At 34.0% G+C, this 27239-nt stretch overlaps 3 protein-coding genes across 3 annotated transcripts; 1 reads left to right on the top strand and 2 right to left on the bottom strand.

Moving 5' to 3' along the window:
• Window positions 1-691: 691 nt before the first annotated feature.
• Window positions 692-4043, bottom strand: LOC125877561 (uncharacterized). Its single transcript, XM_049558820.1, has 4 exons — window positions 3816-4043; window positions 3370-3542; window positions 3014-3081; window positions 692-840 (listed from the first exon to the last, which is right to left on the bottom strand). Exons 1-4 carry the CDS (start codon window positions 4041-4043, stop codon window positions 692-694), a joined length of 618 nt encoding a protein of 205 aa, XP_049414777.1.
• Window positions 4044-11686: 7643 nt separating this feature from the next.
• Window positions 11687-12637, top strand: LOC125877999 (uncharacterized). Its single transcript, XM_049559294.1, has one exon. The coding sequence runs from the start codon at window positions 11687-11689 to the stop codon at window positions 12635-12637; it is 951 nt and encodes a 316-aa protein (XP_049415251.1).
• Window positions 12638-16782: 4145 nt separating this feature from the next.
• Window positions 16783-18577, bottom strand: LOC125877562 (protein MLP2-like). The gene is made up of 3 exons (XM_049558821.1): window positions 18528-18577; window positions 18227-18398; window positions 16783-17985 (listed from the first exon to the last, which is right to left on the bottom strand). Exons 1-3 carry the CDS (start codon window positions 18575-18577, stop codon window positions 16783-16785), a joined length of 1425 nt encoding a protein of 474 aa, XP_049414778.1.
• Window positions 18578-27239: the final 8662 nt, after the last annotated feature.

Consider the following 27239-nt stretch of genomic DNA (forward strand, 5'->3'; position numbering starts at 1 on the left):
GTGTTGCTGAAATTTGCCTTGCCTACAGGAGGTTTATTATAGACGTTTTAATGATTCAATTTTGAATTATGACATATGAATCTTATTTTTGGTGAGATTTAAGAAAGGAATCAACAAATAAAAGTGTTTTTTATTGTACGTTTTTGTTTCATCCCATCGCAGTCTTGAACCATGTTTTCCATTCTCCTCTATAAGTTGATTTTTGTGCTTGAATATGTGTTGATGGTATCGAAATCAATCATCTCATGAACCTTACATGCTTAAACCTTTTTCAATTAAATTTATTTTTTAATGAATGACCACGATGTATCTATGCTTTTACATATGGATGACAAGGAACAAATTATGAATAATCATATGCATAGTTTCAACTATAATATGAATATCAGGAAAAGAAAAAGAAGATGAAAACATATAAAGATGATATCAAAAGTAAAATTATTTGGATCGATCTAATAATACTTATTGGACATTCAATTAAGTGGTTTTTAACCAACCTTAATAAACATCACATTGAAATAGAAAACAAACAAACTAGTACATATATAGTGTTCATGACCTGACACTATATCCTTGTTCTTGTGGAACTCACAATACATACATGTTCCCACTTTATTCTAGTAGTACAAATTTATATATTTTTAAACACAACCACATGGATATTACCTTATTCTTATCATAGCCTTATAATTTAGTTGCAGTGACTCTGGCATCCTGATCCACAGTAAGCACTAGTAGTGCCACAATAACCATATTGACTACAACACAACCCATTGGCACACAAAGCTCCACCAGCTTGACTTCCACATTGTTGGGCATTTGCTACACTTATCAACAATGCTAAAATAGTCACAATAACCACAACAAACTGCATCATTTTCATTTTTCTTATTTTCTTGAGATATTTAGTAATATTAGTTATGGATATAATTTAAGTAGAAGAATGCATGTGATATTTATAGTTAGTGATGCACTAATTATGTTGAATTTGAATTTATGAATTGCTAGCTCAAGTTAAAAATTCTAAGTTCATGTGTAGGAGAGATGAACCATTTTCAACCTCTCTTGGAGTCCATCCTCCATTGGTACACACAATCTGCCTTGATACCTCAACACACCATCTCCCCCTTGCTCAAAAGCCATTACTTATTGCTTATGAGCATTTGCCTTCAATTCAGCAAAATGGGGTCTTGGTCTTGCTTGCCTTTTACTTCTAACACTAATGATGATTCATCCCCATTCGTCACCACCACTCCTCCTTCTGTGGAATCCATAAGTCTAACTCCCAGGCATGCAAGTATATGCACATTTTTCTCCAACTCTCTTTTTTCTTCCTCAACATGGATGGTACTACCCATAGACAACCTGCTTAAGTCATCATCAACAATATTAGCCTTACATGGTGATAAAGAATACTCATGTCATAATCTTTGAGTAACTCTAACTTCCTTCTTTGTTTGAGATTAAGTTTTTTCTGACTAAACACATACTGAAGACTTGTGATAGGTGAACACATCCACATGAACACCATACAAATAATGACGTCATATCTTCAAAGCGAATACTACAACAGCCAACTCTAAGTCATGGGTTGGGTAATTTTTCTCAGGAGCTTTCAATTGTCTGGAGGCATAAGCTATAGCTTTGTCATTCTGCATTAACACACAACCCAAACTAACTCTAGATGTATCACAATAGACAACAAAGCCTTGCATACCTTCTGGTAAGGTCAAAATTGGGGCAGTAGTCAACCTCTTTTTCAATTCCTGAAAGCTTTTCTCACAAGATTCATACCATTGAAACTTAATTGTCTTCTAAGTTAATCTGGTCAAAGGAGACGAAAATGGATGAGAACCCCTCTACGAACCTTCTATAATATCCAGCCAAACCCAAGAAACTCCTAATATCGGTTGGAGATGTAGGTCTAGGCCAACTCTACACTGCCTCTATCTTCTGAGTATCAACTCTAATTCCCTCTTCAGACATAATGTGGCCTAAAAATGCCACAGGCTTGAGCTAAAACTCACACTTAGAGAACTTGGCATACAACTCTCTATCTTTTAAAGTCTGAAGAACTATTCTGAGATGACTAGCATGATCTTCTTCATTCCTTGAATAGATTAGTATGTCATCAATGAAGACGATAACAAACATATCTAAATAAGGTTTAAAGACTCTATTCATAAGGTTTATGAACGTTGCTGGTGCATTGGTCAAACCAAAGGACATGAACAAAAACTCATAATGACCATAATGGGTCTTGAAAGCTATCTTTGGAATGTCACATTCCCTTTTTTCAACTCTTTTAACTCTGCTGGTGCCATACTATATGGCAGAATAGCTATAGGATGAGTATCTGGAGAAAGGTCTATACCGAAGTCTATCTCTGTTTCAGGAAGGACTCCGAGAAGATCATCAGGAAAGACTTCTGGAAACTCTCAAACTGCTGAAACTGACTGAATAAGAGGTATCTCAACACTAGAGTCATTAACTCGGACTAAGTGATAGACACGCCCCTTAGAAACTAACTTCCTTGCCTTAAGGTACGAAATGAAACGACCCTTAGGCACTGCTGAACTGTTTTTCCACTCTAAGACTGGCTCATTTGGAAACTGAAACTTGACGACTCGAGTTCTACAATCGACTGAGGTATAACAGGCATGAAGCCAGTCCATACCAAGAATGACATCAAAATCTATTGTGCCTAACTCAAATAAATTAGCCATGGTACTCTTGTGATTGACGAAAATGGGACAATCACGATAGACTCTCTCTACTATAATAGACTCACCAACAGGTGTAGAAACACTGAATGGTTCACTAAGTTTCTCAAGAATAACATCAAAATTCAAAGCACCATAAGGAGTTACAAAAGATAAACTTGCTCCTGAGTCTAGCAAAGCATAAACATCAAAAGCAAAGACTTGGATCATACCAGTGACAACATTTGGTGAATCCTCTTGCTCTTGGCGACTTTTGATAACATATAAGTGGTTTGTTTCCCCGTCAGTACCTGAAGTAGGTCCTCGAGGTGCAGCTCTGTCTGGTGGAGCAACTGAAGAAAGTTGGGCACTATTGCCCCTATTACCATTACCTTACATGTTCTCAGGACACTCCCTCATAAAATGACCATTCTGACTACACTTAAAACAACCAGTAGATCCCTCACAACAAATACCTGAGTGGTTTCTGCCACACTTAGCACATGCAGGAGGCTTACTACCCCTTTGTGTCATACTGCCTTGAGAATAGGCAGGTTTAGCTCTGAAACTCTGGGAATTCTGACTATTGTACTCATTTTTGTTCTTAGGTACATGTGCACTAGCAGATGATAGAGCAGGTCCCTTTTGTTTCTGTTGGAAGGAAGACCAGTTCGCACTACTCTTTTGCTGCCTGAACTCATTCCCTGATGTCTTAATCCTCTTATTCTTAAACTCTTCTCGATCCTTCAACTTATCCTCCTCAACTTGTTGCAAATAGATCATTAGCCTTGCTATGTCCATATCCCCTATCAACATCGTTGCCTTGCCTTCCTTGCTTGACTGACGAAACAACCCAGCAACAAATAAACTAATCCTGCTCCTCATGTCAGCAACCATTTCCAGGGCATAGCGGGAAAGTTGTGTGAACTTCAGACTGTACTCATGAACACTCAAAGACTCTGGTTTAAGGGTGAGAAACACTTTTATCTTTGCCTTTCTCAACTTATGGGGAAAGAAACGTCCCATGAGAGCACTCTTAAACACAGCCCAACTCACTATTAGCGCATCCTCAGCCATATTCTTTTTCCATTGGTCGAATCAGACTCTACTGACACCCTTCATTTGGTATGCAGCTAGTTCCACCCTCTCAGCATATACAACATGCATAGTCTCAAAAATTTTATGAAGCTCTTCAACAAAGTTCTCTGGATCCTCTGTGACACTTGAACCTGTGAAGCTTAGTAGGTTCATCCTTAAAAAATCACGGATCCTTGAAGTATCAGCCACTTCCTGTCGATTATCTCTCTGTCCATCTTGATGGGCCACAACTTGACTTAACATCTGAATAGCTTCACAGAATTCAGCATTGATGACCTCTCCTTAGGGTTGCACTTCTGGTGCATTAGGTACCCCTTGTTCCTCGACATTTCTCCTAGCAGGACGACCTCAGACAGCTCTTCATGGAGGCATGATTATTTGAAAACACACGCAAGCACGAATTAGAGAGAAACTTTTTAGAGATCAAACTCTAACGCACGAAATAAGTGTGAAAGAAGTGATAATTTTCCTAAGTGTTGTAGCCTCCTAATTATAGATGCGGCATGCTTCACACCGATAACTAGGACTCTACAGACACGGCTTCATAGACTCTCTAGGACTCTTGAACCTTGGGATTTGATACCAAATTTGTCACGCCCCGAGCCTGGCACTTGAGAACCATTGATGGCCTCAAGCGAACCCTTAGCCTGGCTTACTTACTCAGCGGAAGACTTAGACATAAGAAAGAGAATCCAAAAACAAGATAACTCGACATGTCTCAAAACTAAACTCATAATGTTTTAAGAAAATAAACATTTAACTTAGCCAAAGTGGCAACTCAAATATGAACATAAGCCAATAACAAAATGATGACGAATGAACTAACATTTGACTGACTATCTATGAAGCCTCTAAAACAACTGATATGGATGTCAAGACAAACCCACTACATCCTAATGAACTAAAATGGTAAACTAATGAAAAAGGGGAATCCTCTGGAAGCAAAGAGGCTCACCAACAACTCTGAAGCTCAACTAGATCAACGATGCACTGGATGTTGAACCTGGTTACATGCGTCTGCATCATAATAAGATGCAGGCCAACTGGCATCAGTACATTGAATGTTCGAGTATGCGAGATGGAATGCTAAATACAACATAGGCTTGAAAGAAATCTGAAGAACTTACCTAGCTCAACTCAACTCAACATAACTGAACTCATTTCAATATAAAGCAGTTTAAAATAAGTGCAATATAAAGAAAAGTTGGTTAAAACATGATGTCAACTATGTGTATTTAGAAATACAATAATAATTCTATATGTATGCAAAGATACAATATGAACTCTATTTGTACATGAAAATATAAATATTTCTGATGTATATAAATATATAAAATAATGTTGTGGAGTTACTCTAACCGAAAACCATCACTTAAAAGCTATAGTGATGATATAGCGTTTCTTGGCCCCACGCTGCCAGGGCCATCCTATACCTTGCCGGGGGTATATAACCTGAACTACTAAGTGGATCCACTAGTCTATGCTAAAAAGCACTAAGGGTTCATCCAACAAGTATGACCCTTTTCTACCCATGATGGCTATATGGTTTATGGGGGCTAAGGGCTCTCTGAACGCTCACTCATATCGGTGCTCAATACTACTCCCAAAATATGATACTAGCTCTTTATGCTTAAAAAACATACTTCTTCTGTGATTTGAGATTAGTACTCAAAAACTTAGCTTAAAGGCTATCTTGGAAATCGAAGTTTCCCCTATTGCTTCATTTAGAAAGCGATTACTCTTTTCTGAAAACATCCCCGAAGGCTCTTTGGAAATCGAGGTTTCCTTTCTTGTTTAAATGTGAAAACACTTTAAACCCTTTGGGAATACATAGTCCCCATATACTTTTGAAGAAATGAACTTCAAGCTTTACTATTTACTGAACTCAAAACATAAGTCTTAAAACAAAGTTAATACGTTTGCAAAAGACTTTTGAAAAACTTTAAGAACTTCTCTACACTTTGATCTTAACTGCTCTTGACTTGACTCTTAACTGGTCCTTGAATTGTATTATGGATTCAAGGATTTTGATTTGTAATAGGAAGCATCACATGATGTTTAGGAATGATCTTAAATAGCTAAACATGAGAAAAGTCACGAAACCACCGTCTTTGAACAAGTTCGCGACACGGAGGTGTTTTAAATAATTACTCGCGAAATTAAATTTTGAGGAAGAGAAGTCCGCGTCCTAACCGCGACGCGGAGCAATTTTTTGTACACTGGGGGAGCAAGTCCGCGACACGGACTTGCGTGCCAAATCACGCTCGACTTTTTTCTTCTCCGTTTTACAGCCCCAATTAGCCTAAACTCGACTATTGATCTCAAATTCATTTTAGATTCCGCTACCAAGCATATCTACTCAAGAACCTAACTCAAAACAACTCTAAAACTCAACGTAAAGATCTCTGAAACTCCTCAATTCAGCCCAATTCAAGAACGACATTCAAATTCAAGAATACATGTCAAGAACATCAACTTTCAAACTCTTTTAGGACAAATTTCGCTAAACTAAACATGTTTGGCGCGTGGGTGAATGAACCCAACACTATGAAAGACTCACATACCTTGTAAGATGAATTACTTGGTGAATCCACAACTAAAATCGATCGTTCTTGGCGAACCTTGAGCTTTTCTTCTCCTTTCTCCTCTTTTCTCTTTTCTCCAAGCCCTAGCACGAATTTCCAATTGACTAAACTGATCTCATTCTGATTTGACCCTTAATTAATTCACTAAAACAACTAAATTAATTAGATAAGGAAAAGACTGAAATACCCTTCAAAAATTCGGATTGGACATTTCCTTATTTGAACAACCCAATTTCCAAAGGGCATAACTCACTCATACGAACTCGGAATCGCGCAAACTCAGCGGCTTTGGAAATATCATTCCAAGATCTTTCCTACCATATCTGGAAGTACCTCTAACTCATCCTGAGCTAGATGTTATGACCGTTTGAAGTTGGCCAAAACTCAACTTTTCTTAACTTAAGACAAATTTCCAGATTTTCATTCTTTCCAAAAATAACTATTTCCATTTATTAGCTTCTTCCTAGTTATTTCAATTTGCGAGATGTTACAATAATGTTGTACACTTTTGGCTTATGTGGCACACCCCGTGACTCCACGCAGTTGAGGCGCGTGGGAGATATTTGGATGCCATGTAAGCCAGAAAAGAGTATAAAATTACAAAAAAAAATGAGTTCAGGGGGTAATAGGACTTTAGTTTAGTTAAGATGTGTCTCTGGATTTGGATCATAGTCTAGGGAGGTACTTCTACCTTTTCCCTAAATTTATCACATGAAACTTATCTTTCTATATTTAACACATAAAAGTACAAACTTTATTAAAAAAAAGATTTGTTATTATCTATAAAGAATAATCTTTAAAGTTTATCATAAAAAAATATTTTATTCATTTTTTAAAAGATGATTATTAAATAGAATAATCAAATCAGTATATTAGTGAAGAGAAAAAACAATCAAATCATATTATTTTTTAATATTAATGATAGTGTATTAAGTATACTATAATGAAATTAAAATAACGAAAACAAATGCAATATTATCCCCAACAAATTTTTTGTTATGAAGTTAGATATTAACGAATATTTTTTTTGTGTGCTTGATTTTAGAATTCGATGATTTGTATATAATAGAAATAAATAAATGTTAACTTATTTTACAAGTTCAAGACTAGAAAATCATGATAAACTGTATCCAAAAATATCTTATGGAATTAGAATTTATATAATTTAATTTTTTTCTTGTAATGGAAAAGAAAAGAGAAAGGATGACAAAAAAGATTAAGAAAAAGGAACAAAGAAAGACTGAATTAGGAAGAATTAAAAGAAGGTGAAGTTAGATTGTAATGGGACCCACATTATAAAGTCCATTGAATAATTTCCTTCACACAATTAATAATAATTCTAACTCATTAAACATAATAATTATTGTTCACACGTAGAAGTTTAGGAAATAGTAGTAATAAATACTTGACTTTACTTTGGAAGGGAACAAGGTTAAATTAGTCTTGTTACAATTCTGGCCAAATTATGGCCACATAATTCTGGCCATTTAGCACTTCCCTAATTTATGATCTAAAATTTTGTAAGTTATTATTGTTGGAAAACTATATGCACAGCGGAAGCATACCAGAATCTTACTGCTTACATGAATAATAGATAACAAATACCGTTTATACTAGAACACATATGATATGCTAGAACACATAAACTTGCTGAAATTTAATTCAAGAATTACTTCTTGAAGCGTAAGCAGATACCTTCAAGCAAATCCACAAGTTAGAACAGACCTTCAAGCTCCACGAGATAGACAACAATTTTGCAGTCTTCTACGGTGATCCCAAGTTCACATCTGAACTCTCTCAATACTTGGGTGAACAAGTATCGAATAGAAAACTAATCAATCTTTCTAGAGTTAGAAGAATCCCTAATTATAGAGTTTTCTTCCCAATCCAAAGAGGAGAACAAAACACAGTCTATTTTCTTCAACCAGAAAAAATACACGTCTGTTTTCTTTTTATAAGAAAAAACACGTTTGCCTCCCCTTTTCCCTTTAGAAATAGGATTCTGAGTTCTAGTTAAATATGGGCACCGTAGGAACCACATAATTAATTACTAAGGCTTCCTATTATGGAAATAATTCCAAATAATTAATTTGAATTTATTCTTACCATAATAAATTACAAATCATTCCACTAGAAATTCGTAATTGCACTCCTCTATTTATATTTCAAAATTCCCCATTAAACACTTATGTAATTCTCCATGTTAAGATTACAGATACTAATGAATAAACTAAATTACTGACGAATTTAATTGGGAAAATGCATAAGTACCCCCCCCCCCCAGCCTATGCCCAAAATCCCTGAGACACACCTAACCTTTACTAANACTAGGGTCCTATTACCCCCCCCCCCTTATTTTTTAATTAATTTTTTACCACTTTTTGGCTTACGTGGCAATATAAACCAGATAGGTTGAAAGTTTTGTTCAACACGCGTTGGACCCCACTTTTTCAACTTTCTAAAAAGTAAGCTATCAGTTCAAAAGTAGCTTTTAAAATTCCCAAAATTTCAAAAAGCTATCACTTTATGTTTTAGATAAAAAATATTATTTATAATCTACTTTGTTAATATATTTTTAGTTAGTTTATAGATTTCAATGTTTATATATTTTATTTCAAATTTGGGCTTGTAAAATTTTGTAAATATTATATGTATAATTTATTTTATTTATAGATAAAAAATTTTATTTATAATCTACGTTGTTAATATATTTTTAGTTAGTTTATAGTTTTCAATGTTTATATATTTTATTTTAAATTTGGGCTTGTAAAATTTTGTAAATATTATATATATCATTTTATTTTATTTATAGATAAAAAAATATTACTTATAATCCACTTTGTTAATATATTTTTAGTTAGTTTATAGCTTTCAATGTTTATATATTTTATTTCAAATTTGGGCTTGTAAAATTTTGTAAATATTATATATATAATTTTATTTTATTTATAGATAAAAAAAATATTACTTACAATCTACTTTGTTAATATATTTTTAGTTAGTTTATAGCTTTCAATGTTTATATATTTTATTTCAAATTTGGGCTTGTAAAATTTTGTAAATATTATATATATAATTTTATTTTATTTATAGATAAAAAGTGTTTTTAATAATCTACTTTGTTAATATATTTTTAGTTAGTTTATAGTTTTTAATGTTTATATATTTTATTTCAAATTTGGGCTTGTAAATTTTGTAAATATTATATATATAATTTATTTTATTTATAGATAAAAAAAAATATTACTTATAATCTACTTTGTTAATATATTTTAGCTAGTTTATAGTTTTCAATGTTTATATATTTTATTTCAAATTTGGGCTTGCAAAATTTGTCAATATTTTATTTTGTATTAAGATCCGAAGTTACAATTATATTGTTCTAGTTTTCAAATTTGAATTTAACAATTTACTTTGTAAATATTTCGTTTTGTATTAAGTTTGACTGTATCTTTTAATCTTATTAATTTAACATAATGAACGTTGATATTTCAAAAAAATATATTTTGTACTCATGTGAATTTTACCGTCTTTACGAAAATTTCTATTCATTTAACGTTTCTTAAGTTTAGCTTATCACACAGGTAGGTGAAAATATATTTGATCTCTTTTCAAACACCGTTAAGTTGTAAAAAATAAAAAAAAAACCGAAAGAATTGACTAAAACCGAAACCGAAAAAACCGACTTTGCGTGGTTTGATTTGGTATTTAGATTTAATAAACCGACATAATTGGTTTAGGTTTTTTTTTAATGAAAAACCAAACCAAACCGACCTATGTACACCCCTACTTCTAAGTCATCAAGAATCGCGGTTGAGTTCAAAGGTTAGTTTTTTCTTGATTTTATTTTGTTAGCTTTTCGAAGAAAGGAGCAATTTAACTTATGATAATGGAGGTTTTTTTTCCAAACATGAAGAAACATAATAAAGAAGAAGACAATTAAGTTAATATTTATTTTTTTCAAGTTTATTTTAACACATGGCCAATTTTTATTGGTCAGTGAAGTCTAAAAACTGCACCTACGTGCCTAACATAGGTCAAGTCACGGACTCAGCCACGTAGGCCGAAAAGTGGTAAAAAATTAACTAAAAAATAAGTTCGGGGGGGTAATAGGACCTTAGTAAAGGTTAGGTGTGTCTCAAGGATTTTGGGCATAGGCTAGGGGGTACTTATGCATTTTCCCAATATAATTTAATGATTAATTTTCTTTAGAGCACTACTTAACTTATTTCATGCGTCGAATTCATAAATCCACTTGCAAGGTTTGACACGATGAAAACTTATAAGTTTCTCGAAACGGCATATCAATCAATCTCTATAACGAGACATGGATTCCATCACCTAACTTATTATTTCACCAATATATATTATTATCATCCAATCTACTAGGCATATTGACCCATCTCAGAATCTCACCTTTTAATAAATCAAAATGATAATTAATATATACAGATCATAATAGTTATATCAGGATTAAGAATATAAGTACATTTAATAGTTTAGAGAATATATTTTTGTCAGCCAGTCTAAAACAACTATCTCTTCTCGGTCCCGTTCTATACATACAAATTGCACTAGCACAAGAAGTTGAAACTATACCCTTCCCATAATCAAGATAAATTACATATAATCTTGTGCTACAATCGTACCGATGGCATGTCCAATTTCCATCCTAGATTGTGAACCAAAAACTTTATACTTATAAGAACCGTTGATTTAATCCTGTGTATAAGCTAAAATTTTACACACTAAATCATCTATTATATAAGTAAACAGACACCATAAACGAATATATGATCTATTAAAATTGAGCAAATATTTATTCTATAATAAATATTATTTCTTAACATATGGTTAATAGTATATATCCCAACAATTACAAATGTTAAACAATAGTTTAATATTTTGTTATAAGATTAAAAAAATATGTAAACAGATATTAAAACTGAATCTAACATTATCCGAAAGAATAATTTATCAAGTATTATATTTATGCACTTTTTTTAAAATAAAGATAAAATTTATATGGTAACTTTATATACAGATATTTGCATAAATCAACCTATAGTAATCTTAAAATGGACTACTTCAAACAAAGATCACCTCATAAATAAAATAAGAGCAACATAATTTTACTTCCATTGACTACTTCAAAAAACTTTATATTTACAAAATCTTCAAATGCTTATAAAATGTATGGATTTTGAATTAAAAGTACAAAAATCCAAACTCATCACTATCTAGATCTCCTCAATCATACTTATCCAAAAAATTCAAGAACATATAGAAGAAGAAAATAAAATGGATTTTTGGAAGTTTTTTGGCTTTGTGAGAATTTTAAAAGAATCCATTCAACTTATTCCAAAAAATGGAAAAATCTTGGGATTAATAACCATTTTTTACCTTCTTTTCACCTCAATATTCTTTTTATTTTTCAAATCCACCTCTGATTCTTTGTTAAGAGATATGTTTATTAAAGAATCCGTCATTCCTATTTCTAGTATACATGATTCTTCACTAGGTAATCTACTTTTTAGGATTAAACAAAATTTTAAACTTGTTTTAGCCATTGATTTTTCATTCTTTTTTTCCTATTTATTCATCTCAATTTTCTCCACCAACACAATAATTTTAATTTCTTCTATATCATATTATAATAAAACTTTAAATTTCAAAGATTTAGGTATCAAGATTTTTAGATCATGCAAAAGGCTTGTTTTCACAATGTTTTATACCACAATTATTGTTATTGGATATTTTTACTTTTGTTTATCCATGGCAACTCCTTTTTTAGCTACATCTAACTTATATAATTTTTCAATGGTTATTATTTTCAAGATTTTCGCGTATATTATTTATCTATATTTATCGATCGTTTGGGTGATGGCCTTAGTGGTTTCAATTGTTGAAGAAGGAAATCATGGAGTTATGGCTCTTAGAAAAGCTGGAAAAATAATTAAGGGAAATGAGATGAAAGGGTTTATTTTAAATATTGTGTTCAATTTATTGGCTTTAATTATTTATTTGGGTACTCAAATTATTATTAAGAAATGGACTTTTAACAAGAATAATTCAATGTTGATTTTGGTTAATGGTTCTTGTTTATTGAAGGTGTTTGAGCTAGTAAATTATACGGTTTTATATTTCCATTTCAAGAAAGAAAAAGGGGAAGAAGAGATTATTCAATTGCAAGAAAGTATTGAATATAGCAAGATCTATGATTTACCATTAATAATTGGTGGTACAAATTAGTTGAGATCGATCGTTGCAATCAGTTTGTGTCGATTATGACTATGTACTTTTCAATAAGAGAGTTATCAACTCGACGTCTCTATCGTTTGTAGACAAAAGCAAAGTAAAACAAATGTGAGTCTAGTTCAACATGATTATGTAATTTGTAATAGGTCAATGTTTGGGCCTATTTTATTCTCCTTTCCCCCCCTTTATATATTGTACCTCCTAGTGCCTACTTGTGGAAAACTACTCAAAGAAATAATACAAAACAATATTTATCGCAAAAGAGTAAGCTTTGAATTTTGGACCTCAAGAACATGTTGCTTATGATATTTCAAGAAATAAACGTAAACGCAATAGAACGATTAGATTACTCCAACCGTGTTCAAATTTGAACAAGTCAACAAATGATTTTAGAAACATAATTAGGTTAGCCAGTATCTCTTAAGTCGTGCTTTGTAACACCTCACAGTTCTACTCTTAGAATCTGAATCTTCTGTTGTAAGTATATAACATCGCACAGGTTTGCATTAGTCGATTGAGTTGACTGGTTAGCTTTGTTGTAATGTTGTTGATAATATTTATTGCATATGTTATCTATTTTACGAAGTTATGTGCTTACATGTTCATACTTCATATATATGGAGTTGGTTGATGATCTCTACAGTGTATTGATACTGCATTTGCTCTTTCTTTGTTAAGTACATGGCATATTTCGACAGCTGCTTCGTGACCTCAATAATGAGTCCAACGTTTCTTGAAACCAAAGGTGAGCTTCTTCTTCTGAGCTGCTATGGGTTCATCTTTTCCCTCTGGTCCTTTTTTCAGACTTAGACTGACTTTATTTTGGGGTTGCATCCCCATATTCTAGAATTCATAGATATTGAGGTACACGACTTTCAGGTTCTTGAGAGAGTGGGGGTTTCTACGAATGTTTTGATAGTAGTTGATATGAAGACTTGTTTTGCTTATTAAAAATGTTGTTTTAAGTGATTAATTGCTTGTGTATTAGCAAATTATTGGTTCTCCTATCAGAGATTTAATGTGGAGGCCTCTCATGACGGTCGGACTGTCAGTTGGATCGTGACACTTGGAGATGCAATCTGAATATAAGAGAATTTTTCTGGCTCAGCCGCCTCAAAACCCTTGTTGGTGATTGATATATACAACAATAAACAAACAACATTATTCATTCAAAAACAGAGAGCTAGCAAGTTTTTTCAAGAACTCAAGCATCAAAGAACACACTACAAGGGATCTGGTCCTGGAAAGACTGCATACATGAAAAAGTCAAAAGACAGTTGTCTAAAAGCTGTCACGCCTGACATGGTTTGTGCACAGCTTTTCAGAGTAGCAGGCTCTCAGCCAACGACCTTGTCCCAAGGGGTTTGTGTCCATTTGATATAGTTTCTTCTCACAAGAAACAAACCCAAGATTTAGTAAACAAAGTTTTGAATTTCTGAAATTCATAAGCTCAAAAAGAAAAGGTCATCTTTAAGGAAGAACACTGCTCATACTCAACAAGGGACCTGATGGAATGTTGAAGCGCCTTGTTATATTTGAGTTTTGTATCTTATGTGCTTATATTGTAAATCTACTCCTAAGTTATAAAGGATAGTAAATCGGTTGCTTGTCTAAGTCTTTAGTTTGAGTCGTATTAACTAGAGTTAGTTAGTCGAATCATCTATATTTTAGTCAAGCCTTTTTACATCATTATTTTGATGTTGGTGGCTAGAGTTAGCCTTGGTGGGTTCTTGAAGTCTAGATCTACTAGAACTAGTTGGTTTAGTGGGCAATATAGTTATTGCTTTGTTTTCCTTTGTAGTAGAGTTGCTACAGTAAGGGGGGAAGGAATTAAGAGTGTAATTCCTAGGTTGCAAGAGTTTGTAATTTGAAACTTTGCTCCGTTTGGATTGAAATCTTGTGAGTACATGTCGTGGTTTTCACCGCCCTTGAGCAAGGGGGTTTCCATGTAAAATCCTTGTGCTTTATTTACTCTGAGCTATTTATCTTCCGCACTATTATTCTGTCTGGGACTTGGTCATGTGATCACTAGTGGACGCCTACATTCTAACAATTACAAATATGGTAGTGTTGTGATTTAACTCTGTCTCGAAAAGCTATGTTTTTGAAAAAATTGCTCTTTTTTATGTGTTAGAAAGGAAATGGTTCTGGACGGTTGGTTATGTTAAAAGTTGTACAACATCAGCCCCTATTATTTAGTTTGACTAAGTCTGCACTATGGCTATATTTTAGCTTTCAGTTGGTAGCTGTTTTCTTAGTGGTTTAGTGGGAATATGATTCCATAACATGTAAACCTATATAAGGCTACAATGCCTATTGAATAATATATCCAGCAACTTTCTCTGCAACAAACTTTGGTTCTCTTTTATTCTTCCTGTTATTTCCTTTTTCAACTATTGGCTTCTTTATCCAGTTGTGTTCATCAGGTTATTGTGGTGAAACCCAAAGAAAAATGTTACCGGGTACTTGCATATGAAGTGGTGCCCAAAGGAAAATGATTCCCAACAGGTATATGGATGGCAACAATCCCCCCTACCTCACAGTAGAGCGGTTGTGGAGGGGGTGTATACCGATAGGATCGTTGGTCATTGCATTGCATTTCATATTGTTACATGTTTATATTGATTCTATTTGTTATATTGATTGAACTAGTTGGACTTTTCTGAGTGCAGGGTTATTAATATTCTTTATTTAACATAGCTACTAGTCTTGTTTGGTCAGCCTATAATGTCTAATGAGTATTCGTGATTTTGTACTCAGCTTGCTGCATCTTTTCTGATGTAGATCCCAGTACTAGCAGCACCCGTTGACTTTAATCATACAGAGAGAGTGCTTGTGACTTGAAGTTTGCATAAGTTGGAAGGAATGCAACTAGAAATTTGGGTCTTAGATACTTCAGATTTGATACAATATTTCCTTCATCAAGCAAGAGAGGACCGGAAAGGCTATTTAATATCAGAGACACGGGAAGAAGTGAGTCGATGTTAAAGAGTACTGCAGGAATAGAACCTGATAATTGATTATCAGTCAAGTACAAAAATGCAACTTTGCTTACATTACCGATATCCTTTAGAGTTTGGCCCTTGATTCTCTTTCCCAGACAAACTGAAGTTCAGCAGCTTTGTGGCATTTCTAACAGAAGGAAGGATTATACCTGTGAGGCTATTGTTACTCAAAGTTCCGGTACATACCATGACTTTTTCCACATTTCACCACAGAGTCTATTGAAAGCCAACGAAATTACTTGAACTCTCTAATGTTGAAATAGACTTATTGGAATTCTTCCTTGGAGTTGGTTGTTTTGAATATCAATCACTTGCAAGCGAGGAAAGTGGCCAAGGCCATAAGGGATATATGTCACCGTAGAAGATGTTGTTCTCAAGATTGAGCACACTTAGAAAGGACAATTTGACCAAAGACGGGGAAATTGTGCCCTGAAGTTGCAAATTAGGAAGAGCTAAGGCCAAAACTTCTTTGCCCTTTTGAACTACAAGTGACACCAAACCAAGAAGTATTCTTGGTCCCAATTATTGTCCAAAATATGACTACGTCTTGTATCAAGAAGTAAACGATATAAATAAGAAGCATTTAAACACAGTTGTGGCTACCAAGTACAGACCATTTTGCTCTGAGGTTTCATCTTTATATTTAGCAACAGAGTTATTTGGTGGGATTATGTCTGTTAAATTACTTTCTTATAGACAGAGTTTACAGAAAGATTTCGTACGAGTACATGAGCAATAACTACACTATTTCAAATTTATCTATATAATGTAAACTAGGCAATAGTCCGTTCTTATGAAAACTATACCTCATTATGAGGTTAGCAACTCTTCTGAATTCAGAACTAATGTTTTTCTTCTCTTAATTAAACTCCTATTACTATAGGAATTGCAAAATTGTTTACGATACATGGCCTTTGACACCTTCTCAGAATCGTTATCGTTACCTCACAGTGATTGAAGCTGAAAGTTTTCTTGGCTTATGTGATCCTCGCCTTTCTTGACTTCATTTTCTTTTGCTCCCCATTCTGCATGTTTGTCTTCTGTTGATGCTGAAAAAAATGCAAGTGTTTGTACTCGCTGAGATTGTCTGTCGTGAGGCAAGTTCATCATTCACAATGCATTCATATTCTCGATTCATCCTATTTTAGCTTGACCATCTTTGAGTTGAGAATTTTCCCGTCTAGCTAAGTCAGCAGCAGCTTTTGCCTCATTGATAGCCTGCTTTAGGATGTCTCTCAATTTGTAATTTTCTTCCTTTGCTGCTTTACTTCTTTGCTCAGATTCTTTAAGAGACTCGTTGAGCTTAGTAGCTTCGTGTATAGCAAGATCTCTTTCTTCTTGAACTTCTTTTATACATTCGATGAAGCTCATTTCTTTCCCATTCCAAGACGAAAGTGACTCATCCGCCTCTAATTTCAATCTCTCTGATGTGTTCCTATACAATTCTGTTTCCCTTTTCGCTTCATCCAAAAAAAATTTATATCTAGCCTTAGTGCTTTTGACAATCTCTTTCAGATTTCTAACCTCCTTTTTCACTAGTCCTAATTCTTGTTGTGTAGCACAAAGCTTCTCTTTCGCCTCAGATGCTTCGTAAGAAACTTCCTTCAACGCCAACGCCAAATCATCTAAAGCCTTTCTGCTCTTTTCCTCTGCCTCATTTGCCAATTTCATTTCTCTTTTTAGCAAACTCATCTCATCATTCAAAGCCTTGGCCTTTGATGATGCAATCTTCTCGTTCTCGTTTCTAATTTCCTTTTCAGTTGAATTTTTAGTCTCTCCATTGTAAGAAGTGTCGAAAGATTCAATCTTTTCATGAAGAGAAGCTATTTCAAGCATGGATTCTTCGAGTTCAATCTTAATTTTTTCAAACTGTCTTGTCTTAGCTAACCAAGCATCAAATATTTTGGACTCTGATAACTTCTTGTTCTCCAATTCATCTTCTAATTCTTGAACCCTTCTCTTAAAATCGGATAACCAATCCATTACACGAATCTTGAATGCTTTTACAGGACTAGATACATCTTTTTCTGGTATCTTGAGATCACATTTTATCGCCTTTTCGAGCTCCAACTTCAAAGACTTGATATTCTTATCTTTTATCTTTACTTCTTCTTGTTTGTTAGTAAGCAATTCCTTTAAAGTCCTAACTTCTTCATAGAGTTCACTTGATGTTATTCCATCACTTGCCTTGTGGACCACTTGTTTTATCTCACTTAGTTCATTTATAGCTTTCTTCTTTTCTCCTTCAACAAAACATAATTGTTCTCTTGTCTCTCTCAAATCCTCCTCAAGTTTTTCCATTTGTTCTTGCATAACAACACGTCTATCAGTTCGATTCTACACACACAAAAAAACAAATAAATATCTAATTTTTGGACGAATTGATACAAAAATGATTACGCCACAATCCCAAACTAGTTGGAGTCGACTATATCAATTCTAAGTATCCATTTGACATAAAATTTGCACAATCCCAAACTAGTTGGAGTCGACTATATCAATTCTAAGTATCCATTTGACATAAAATTTGCATAGTGAGCACCTAGATAGTAAGTAAAGTCACAACTGTTTATAATACCTTAGATGAATGGTTAAAAGAGGGCTTCATTTCAAGAGAAACAAGGGCATTGGTATCAATTTGTGATCCCAAAGCATCACATCTACAAAGTTTGGATGCAGAAATTGTTTTTGAAATGATTATAGAATTTCTCCTCTTTCCAGAATCATTATTGGACCCTACTCTGCAAATCCTCCAAAAACATCAAATATTCAATAAACGATACAAAAAAAAAGGTCAGATCTTTTCATTTGTCTAAGCCTTGATGGTAGATAAAACATGACTAGTAAAATAATTAAGGTGCGTGCAAGTTGTGTTATACCTTGACTTGGAACGTAACGTCATGCGTATGTGTCTCGAATCACTATTCATTGATGATTATTCTTGATCTTGGAAAACTCAGAAAATATATCAAAAGTTTTACTTTAATTATGCATACAAAAATTGGTGGTAGAGAAGAGTAAAAGGCGCCCTATATACAAAGTTGGAAGTTTGCAGGTTTTACTTGTAACGGCAAAAGTCCATAAATTGCAACATATAAAAAACAGTAAATGTTGAGAGACGATATGTAATTTAATAACATAACTAATTGGGAGGTTTAACAGTTTCAACCTTGTATTTTTAATAATGTGATTTGTTAATTAATAAGTCTAATACATAAATGTGTCATTTAATTTGACTTCATTTCATATTTATGTTCTCCAACTTTGGATGTGCACAAGTAGACACTTAATTAACTTGTATAAAGTTGAACGAAAAGACATATATATCATACGTGGCATCCTACGTGTCAATTTGTGTCATACATGGTGTTCTATGTGTATTATGTCTACACGTTCAACTTTATACAAGTTCAAGTGACTACTTGTGCATATCCAAAGTTGGAGAGCATAAATATGATATGAGATCAAGTTAAAAAATACATTTATGTATTAGGCCTAATTAATATAATAAAAATAAATATATGTGATCACACAAATTAAATAATAAGATGCTTCCTGCTTCTTTCAATAAATACTATATTGTTCGTAGTCCATGCCTCCTTTGGCATGAAAGTCAATTAATAGTTTCTTTCATAGTCCCTAGACTTTTTTTTTTTTCTTTACGAAAATCGACGAATAGAGTCATTTTGAAATGCAAAATTGCAATTGAACGGTACTACAAATAAAAATGATAGAAAATATTTCATCGAAGAGCATGTACAATTGTTGGTAAAATTATCCAAAAGTTATTGAAAATACCTGGGTTTGATTCCACATAGCTAATTTTTCATATATATTTTTGAAAAATTGACAATGTAGCATCGGTTAGTTTACCCTCGATTTTGATCAAGCAGTGGGCATGTTTAATGCAGCGTCTGAATTCGTCTAGGGGTTGGGAAGCATGGTTATTTTTTTTCATTTTTGTTTTGTTTAATCAATGCTATGCCGCTCTAGTTTAATAAACTATAATTCAATGTTATTTTATTCTCTAATAACTACTGCAACAAGTACCTTAATATAGTTTGTTTAGCTCAAGTTACAATTGCCAATTGGCACTAATTAAGTATATCATGTCTCAAATAATAGTTTCAAATACAAGTATGCACATTTTCGGTTTTATCTTCCACTTTAATGTGAGATTCGCTTAAGGTGTGATATGCATTCGTGTTTCAAAAGTTTGTTTGCGTAGGATTTTATTAGTCCTTCTACTACTATGGATAAAGGTTTTTTCCACGGAAAATTAGTGAGAATTTGTGCTATAAAACATGATTTTTTTCACTCATTTCTCAACGAATCAACTCACTAGAAAAATACATGACAGAAAATAGATTCTCATTAAAATATTGAGAAACTTTCTAACCATATGAAAACAACAACATACCTAGTGTACCCCACAAAGTAGAGTCTTTTGAGGGTAAGTGTACATAGACCTTACCACCACCTTAGAGGTAGAGAGGTTGTTTCCAGTAGACCCTTGACTCAAGAGAAAAAATAATTCAAATAAGTATACAAAAAGAAATAGCAAAAAATGAAGACAATCATGACAAAATACCACAGACAACCTCAAAAATCATCATAAATGGTAGTCATAACAAGATACCACATAATCGAAGTGTAAACAAACTACAAATAATAACCAAAGTCAAAGGACAAAGAAAACAACTATTACTATGTCTAATAGTAAAGAAGAATAAGCGAGACAACATTCAACTATCTAACTAGCTTCCTACCCTAGTATGTGTCCTCCATAACCTCCTATCTAAGGTTATGTCCTCGATAAGCTGAAGTTGTATCATTTAATGTCTAATCACCTATCTGTATACTTATTTGGCCTACTTCTACCTCTCCTCAAGTCATCCATAACTAACCTCTCACACCTCTGCACTAGGGCATCCGTGCATCTCTTTTGCCCACGTCAGAATCATTTTAATTTAATCTTATTTACCACATTTAATTGTCCTCTATCGACGAGGTCACTCCTACCTTGTCTCGCCTATTTTCATTTCTAACCTTGTCTCTCCTAGTATGCACACACATCTCGTTATCCTCATCTTCGAAACTTTCATCTTGTGAATGTGGAAGTTCTTGACTCAGTACACTCACTCTATACATGTAAAGGATAAGAGACTAATAAAATCAACAGTCCTCTTCTTCGTGTATCTTTTCTTCTATAATTTATGTACGTGTTTATTAGTTTACTGATTTCACTAAGAACCTTTAAGTTTATCAATTAATTAATTAAGAACACAAACGTACGGTAAGCTAAATATGTTGTTGAGAATTTAGATAAAACATACACTCCAGAGTTACGGGTCAATTTATCCAATCTAGTTGCATGTCCACTTTAGTTAGTGTAGATAATAAAATTTGCATCGAGAAAATAGTAATCAAGAACGGAGAAATATCGCAGCAATCGTATTTATTATTTCAAAGTGCGAGTGTTACAATCTCTATGATTCCTCTGAATTCGTTTTTTCAAATATAAATTCAAGGGCTCTTGAGCTTAATCTTGAATTTGTCTTGAACTTGATCTTGGATTCAAGGGCTTTAAAGTTTGTTCTTGAATCTTTGATGAACTTGAACTTTATCTTGACTTTTACTTGAATTCAAGGGCTTCGAGCTTGTTCTCATATAGAATTTTATGGCATTTGTACCATGGACTTTCTCTAGCTTCTTGTTTAGAATTTTCTGTCCATTTTCTGAATTATGTGGACCCCTATTTATAGTTTTAGAGTAGAGGAGTTGTGATTGGAACATGATTTCATTCGGCCAATCAGAATTAAGTGACATGACATATAGGCTTCATGGAGCGGACTTGTCATTTTTGACACATGTCATAATTCTATTGACTTCTTGTTTGACTTGGAATGCCACATCATTTACCACGTGGCACCAAAAAATGGGCCTCTAGGATGAGATGAAATTGGGTTTAGAGAATTGCGCTTCATCTATTATAGCCCAAATCAATTAAATTGAATTTTAATTAAATTCATATTTATTGGACTTAAATAATTAGCCCAATTATATTAATCCATAATATTTATTTGAACTAATATATTTATGAATTTAATATAATTCAAATCATTTTATAAATTAATATTTAATAAATTTTAAATGATTAACATTAGCTAACTGAAAAACAAGTTTACTACCCACAATATGATTGTTGATCAAAGAATCAAATAATTTTGTGTATGATAATATAAGTAAACTAATTAAACAAATCAAAATTAGTGATAATAACCAGGAAGTCTGAAATCGCCCCATTTTTTTTTTGGTTTCCCATCCGGTGTCCGGAGCCCACATTGGAGCTCCGACTAAATTCGGATCGCGCAGGCCCATTCGTGGGTGGCGCTCCCAACAGGATTTTCTCCATACCCAGGACTCAAACCCGAAACCTCTGGTTAAGGGTGAAGCACTCCCACCAATGCACCACAACCCATGTTGGTCTGAAATCGCCCTTTAAGAATGTGTTTAAGATGTATTTATAGGGTTAGAATTTGACCTTGGGCCAAATTACGTCTTCTAGTCCAAACCTGGCACCGACAGACTGAATGTTGTAACCATGAATGGACCTACATGGAGCCGAGAGGGTTCGTCCGAACCCCTCACTTAAAAAATTATATTGTATATGTATGGTGTTAAATTTGTGATTTGCGTATATATATCAAAAATACTAAAACCCCCTTAACACAACACTAAAACACAGTGCAAAAGGTTGAGGGTGGTTAAGATCTACCCATAATAACTGAGATTGAATCTCAGTGGATGGATTTTCATTGTTATTTTTGCTTCAGACCTATCTTCTCATTTTTCTTTTTTTAAATTAGTTTGTCAACTAATTTTTTTGGGCAAGACTTTATCAACTTTTTCAAATAGCTTTATATTGTAAATTTACGTGTTTCTTTCGATTATTAAATTAAATATATAGTAATATTTGAATCAAAAACTGATTTCCAAGTAAATATCATTATATATTTAATAAAAATATTTAGTTTAGATTAAAATTATTGAATTTAAGCTCGTTCATACTTGTTTATATCTAAACCAACCCTACTAATTTATCAACACTATTAACATGCTTACTTTTTCTCGAAGGAAAATTCTAGGTCCATCGCCATCTTACTAAAAAATATTGAATTTTATTCTTTTTTGTAGTGACGTTCTTTAAGAAATTCTAAGGTTAATAGACATGTTACAATTTAGTCTCTATACCAAAATGTAAGTAATATAGACGGATATTTTGTAATACGATTCATGAGTAGTATAGAAGTGGTACCGTATACGATGTCTAGCAGACCAGTCATTGTTAAGGCATGCATGCATGGTGTCCTAATTTCAATTTCAACAATGAGGTGTTGCGAATGATTCCCCCTATGGGTCAAACTACCAAACTTGCCGCTAAATTGCTGGGGTAAGGACTCATTAAGGAGAATCGGAAGCGGATTAGGCCACTTATATATATGCGGATGAGTGTACATCTTGTATTGATCGTATGGATTAATCTAGTGGAAGTGGATATCACTCAAGTGAAGGTGCAAGATCCAAATGGGAAGGGTGTTTGAGCAGAGCATATATAGAGTATGAATGGAAGCCCTCATGCATACTGCACAAAATGTCTCATAATTGGTCATTCTTGCCAAAACCTTGAAACCAAGAGACAAGATGAACATGGTGTAAATAAGCAGAAAGTTAAGATTCCCGAACCCAGGGTGAGATGTCAAGCACGATAGCTACTCAACAAGATACGGTTAGCAATCAAGAGAAGCCCCGACCCAAGAGTGAGATGGCTAGCTAGCACAATGTAAAAATTGTTCAACAAGCAGGATCACCACATTACCAACTGAACAGCAGGTACATGATAAGGAACAACAAGCTACTATATACTAGCCATCAAACTAATAAGCAGATGACCAGTCCTAAACAAAATCAAGACGACACATGGAAAGACTCGTTTGGGAAGCTTGTCCAAACTACCCTTAAGAATCAGGTAGTTCCTATTGCAAATGTTTTTAATCCACTGGTGGAGGAAATAATACAGGAAATGGAAAATGAAAAAAGTAGAATGAATCAAGGCCAAAGTAGCTCGGAGGCTCCAGCAATACCAAAAAATCCTATATGAAGTTGGTAACGTGGAACGTAAGAGGTTTGAATAAAGCTAGTATACAAGCAAAAGGAGTTGAAGGTGTTCTTAACAGAGACAAATGTAGGTTTGATTGCTATAATTGAAAATAGAGTCAGAGATTTCTTCCTCAAGGATTGTGAAAAAGATTGCATATGGATGGAAATGGTGCAACAACTACCAACCAACACTCTAACGGCCGGAGGAAGAATATGGTTATTATGGGATCCCGCAAAGTGTGACTTTACTCACACGCATTCCAGTAGCCAATATATCCACGGGATAGTAAAGGTTTATCGAGACAATATGGATTTCCAATTCACTGCTATTTATGGCTTACATAACATAAGAGACAGGGGTCATGTATTATGGGCAGACCTAAAAGGCATAGCTGATCAGATGCTACACCCATGGTTAATTACGGGAGACTTTAACACAATTTTACATATCGAGGATAGACGCAACGGGGCTCCTGTCCAGGAAGCCGAAATAAGAGATTTCAACAATTTTCTTAGTAGAAACGGGAATGATGGAAATTGTGAGAAATATATGAAAAGAATATTATTGAATTGATGTTGTTTACATTATTACATTGAGACCCTACTATTTATAGACCCTAGAATACAATCATTTACCAAGTAGGATATTATTTAGTATTCCTATTTCTATTTCTATTACTATTCTTGTTCCTATTCTAATAGAATTGTATAAACATATTCTTATTCTAATAAGATTGTATAAACCTATTTCTATTCTAACATAAATGAAAGTCATGGGAAGGGACTACACATGGACAAATCAACATGTCTACCCTAGAATAGATAGGGCAATAGTGAATGCTCACTGGATAAAGAAATGGGCACATATGGAGGTGAATATCATAGACCCGCGGTGCTCAGACCACTCTCATCTGTGTGTGGCTCTATCTACTGTTGAGAAGAAAAGGAATAGACCGTTTAGATTCCTAAATTGCCTAGCAAGTCATCGAGAATTTTTTCACGTAGTGCAATGAGGTTGGAATGAACCAGCTTATGGAGATAGCATGAATAGAATTTGGATGAAACTTAAATATGTGAAAAATGGCTTGAAGAACCTGAATACACATGAATTCTCGGGGATAGAATCCAAAGTGAAAGATTTTAGAAGACACCTCTCTAATATACAAGCACAAATGAGAAACGTGAATCATCAGACAACCTTATTTGAAGAGGAGAAAGTAATAAAGCAACATCTAGAGAAATGGAGCCTTATTGAAGAATCAATCATGAAACAAAAATCAAGGATCCAATGGCTCAAGCTAGGCGATTCTAATAATGGTTTTTTCTTTGTGAGCATGATAAATAGGGTTGCACACAACTACATCAGAAGTCTGGTGAATGAACAAGGAGCATTGATTCAGGCAATTACTGAAAAAATTTTGAGCTACTATAAGCAGTTGTTCGGAGCTTCCAACAGCCATCTACCTTGCGGATACAATATTGAGAGTGCAGTGATGGATTTTTTTTCAGAACCTCAAGGATGTGCAAATCCATTAATTGCACATCAGTGACTTTAATTCCAGAGGTAAAGCACCCATCTTCTGTTACAGACTTTAGACCGATATCTTGTTTCTGATAATATCATCTTAAGTCATGATCATGTAAAAGGATACAACAGAAAGAGAATTTCCCCTAGATGCATGCTTAAGTTAGACATGAAAAAAGCATACGACTCAGTTGAATGGGCTTACTTGCAACAACTTCTTTATTGTTTGAACTTTCCCGATCAATTTATATGTTAGATCATGAGTTGCCTAACCACAATTTCATTTTCTATCCTTGTAAATGGGCAACCCATTGTACCCTTTGAGGCAAAAATAGGCTTGAAGCAGAGTGATCTGTTGTCACCTTTTCTTTTGGTTCTTACTATGGAGTACCTCAGTAGACTTCTGAAAGGGTTAAAAGGAAACCCAGGGTTCAAATTCTATCCCAAGTGTGCTAAATTACAAATAATCCAACTTGGATTTGCTGACGATCTACTACTTTTTAGTAGAGGGGAAGTGCAATCTACCCAACTCTTGTTCCATTGTTTCCAACAATTCCCCTCGGCCTTTGGTCTAGTTGCAAACCTACAGAAAAGATCTCTCTATTTCGGAGGAGTCACACAATTACAATATCAGATCATTGAAGCTTTGGGAGTGACTAAAGGTGATCTACCTTTTCGATATCTAGGGGTGCACTTAAGCACTAAAAGACTTTTGCTAGTCCAATGCCAACCCCTAATAGAGAAAATGATCGGAAGAGTAACTTCTTGGACCTCTAAATTTCTTTCTTATGCTGGGAGAGTACAAATTATAAAAGTGTTCTCTTCTCCATTCAAGTGTATTGGTCTCAAATCTTTTTGCTTCATAAGAATTTAGTTCAGGCTATTGAAAATTTTTGCAGAACTTTCTGGACAGGGGGAGTGGATGTTTCAAAGAAAGCTTTTCTAGCTTGGCACAAACTTTGTATGCCTAAGACTGCAGGTGGAGTGAACTTTTTCAATATTTCTATTTGGAACAAGGCTGCTATTTGCAAACTCTTGTGGAATCTTAGCCATAAAAAGGATAAGTTATGGGTTAAATGGGTTCACATGTATTATGTAAAGGGCAGAACTCTATGGGAGGCCAATACAAACAAGCATCTTGGCTTATCAAGAAAAATTTCAAAGCTACAGAGTACGTGGAAGCTGCTGGTTACACAGAAGATCAATTCCAAAGATTGCAATATTTCTCTGTAAAAAAGATGTACCAATTGGTACAAGGAGTGTTTCCAAAGGTAAGATGGAAGAAATTAGTTTGCAATACCCCTTCTGCCCCAAAATGATTGTTCATTATGATGTTGGTTGCTCATGGAAGGTTGTACACGAAGGATAGGATGATTCACTAGGGAATGAGTGTCAAACCAGTATGCCCTTTATGTGAATCAGAGAATGAGTCGATCTCACACCTTTTTTTTCAGTGCTCTGTTTCAGCATGAGTGTGGAACAAGCTACTACAATGGCTAGGACAGAGACGACAAGCAAAAGCATGGGAAGAAGAACTTACATTGGCACTGAATCATCATAATGGGAATAGTGCTACATCAACAATTTATAGAATGGCCTTAACATGCTGCATCTATTATATGTGGCAAGAGAGGAACCAAATTGTTTTTCAAGGCAAAAGAAGAGAAATATCGAACCTTGTGAAGAGAATAATTGAAGACGTATATTTTAGAGGTTGTCTCAAAGTGAAATTAACTAAATACTTGACGATGTTGAACTACTATCCAAGTTAAAGTAGTCGATAGATGGTTAGGAGATGAAAAGTTATTAGTTGGGTTCGATCTAATCAGAATAGTTCTTTTTTTTGTCTTTTAAGTTGTAAACTTCTCTTTGGTAATAAAATGCTTACTTACCAAAAAAAAAAAAA

This window comes from Solanum stenotomum, chromosome 9 (assembly GCF_019186545.1).
Source record: "Solanum stenotomum isolate F172 chromosome 9, ASM1918654v1, whole genome shotgun sequence".
Classification (NCBI taxonomy): domain Eukaryota; kingdom Viridiplantae; phylum Streptophyta; class Magnoliopsida; order Solanales; family Solanaceae; genus Solanum; species Solanum stenotomum.

Bases quoted from the DNA above. Each gene is read 5' to 3' on its own strand.
- LOC125877561 (XM_049558820.1), bottom strand. From the start codon at position 4,043: ATGTTAAGTCAAGTTGTGGCCCATCAAGATGGACAGAGAGATAATCGA. The intron at 3,543-3,815 runs GTCAGTAGAGTC...TTGTTTCGTCAG, and splicing joins CTGCATACCAAATGAAGGGT to TCAAGCAAGGAAGGCAAGGC. The intron at 841-3,013 runs GTACTGACGGGG...TGACTATTTTAG, and splicing joins ACCTCGAGGACCTACTTCAG to CATTGTTGATAAGTGTAGCA.
- LOC125877999 (XM_049559294.1), top strand. From the start codon at position 11,687: ATGGATTTTTGGAAGTTTTTTGGCTTTGTGAGAATTTTAAAAGAATCC.
- LOC125877562 (XM_049558821.1), bottom strand. From the start codon at position 18,577: ATGAATAGTGATTCGAGACACATACGCATGACGTTACGTTCCAAGTCA. The intron at 18,399-18,527 runs GTATAACACAAC...ATGTTTTTGGAG, and splicing joins ACGTTACGTTCCAAGTCAAG to GATTTGCAGAGTAGGGTCCA. The intron at 17,986-18,226 runs GTATTATAAACA...TTGTGTGTGTAG, and splicing joins CTTTTAACCATTCATCTAAG to AATCGAACTGATAGACGTGT.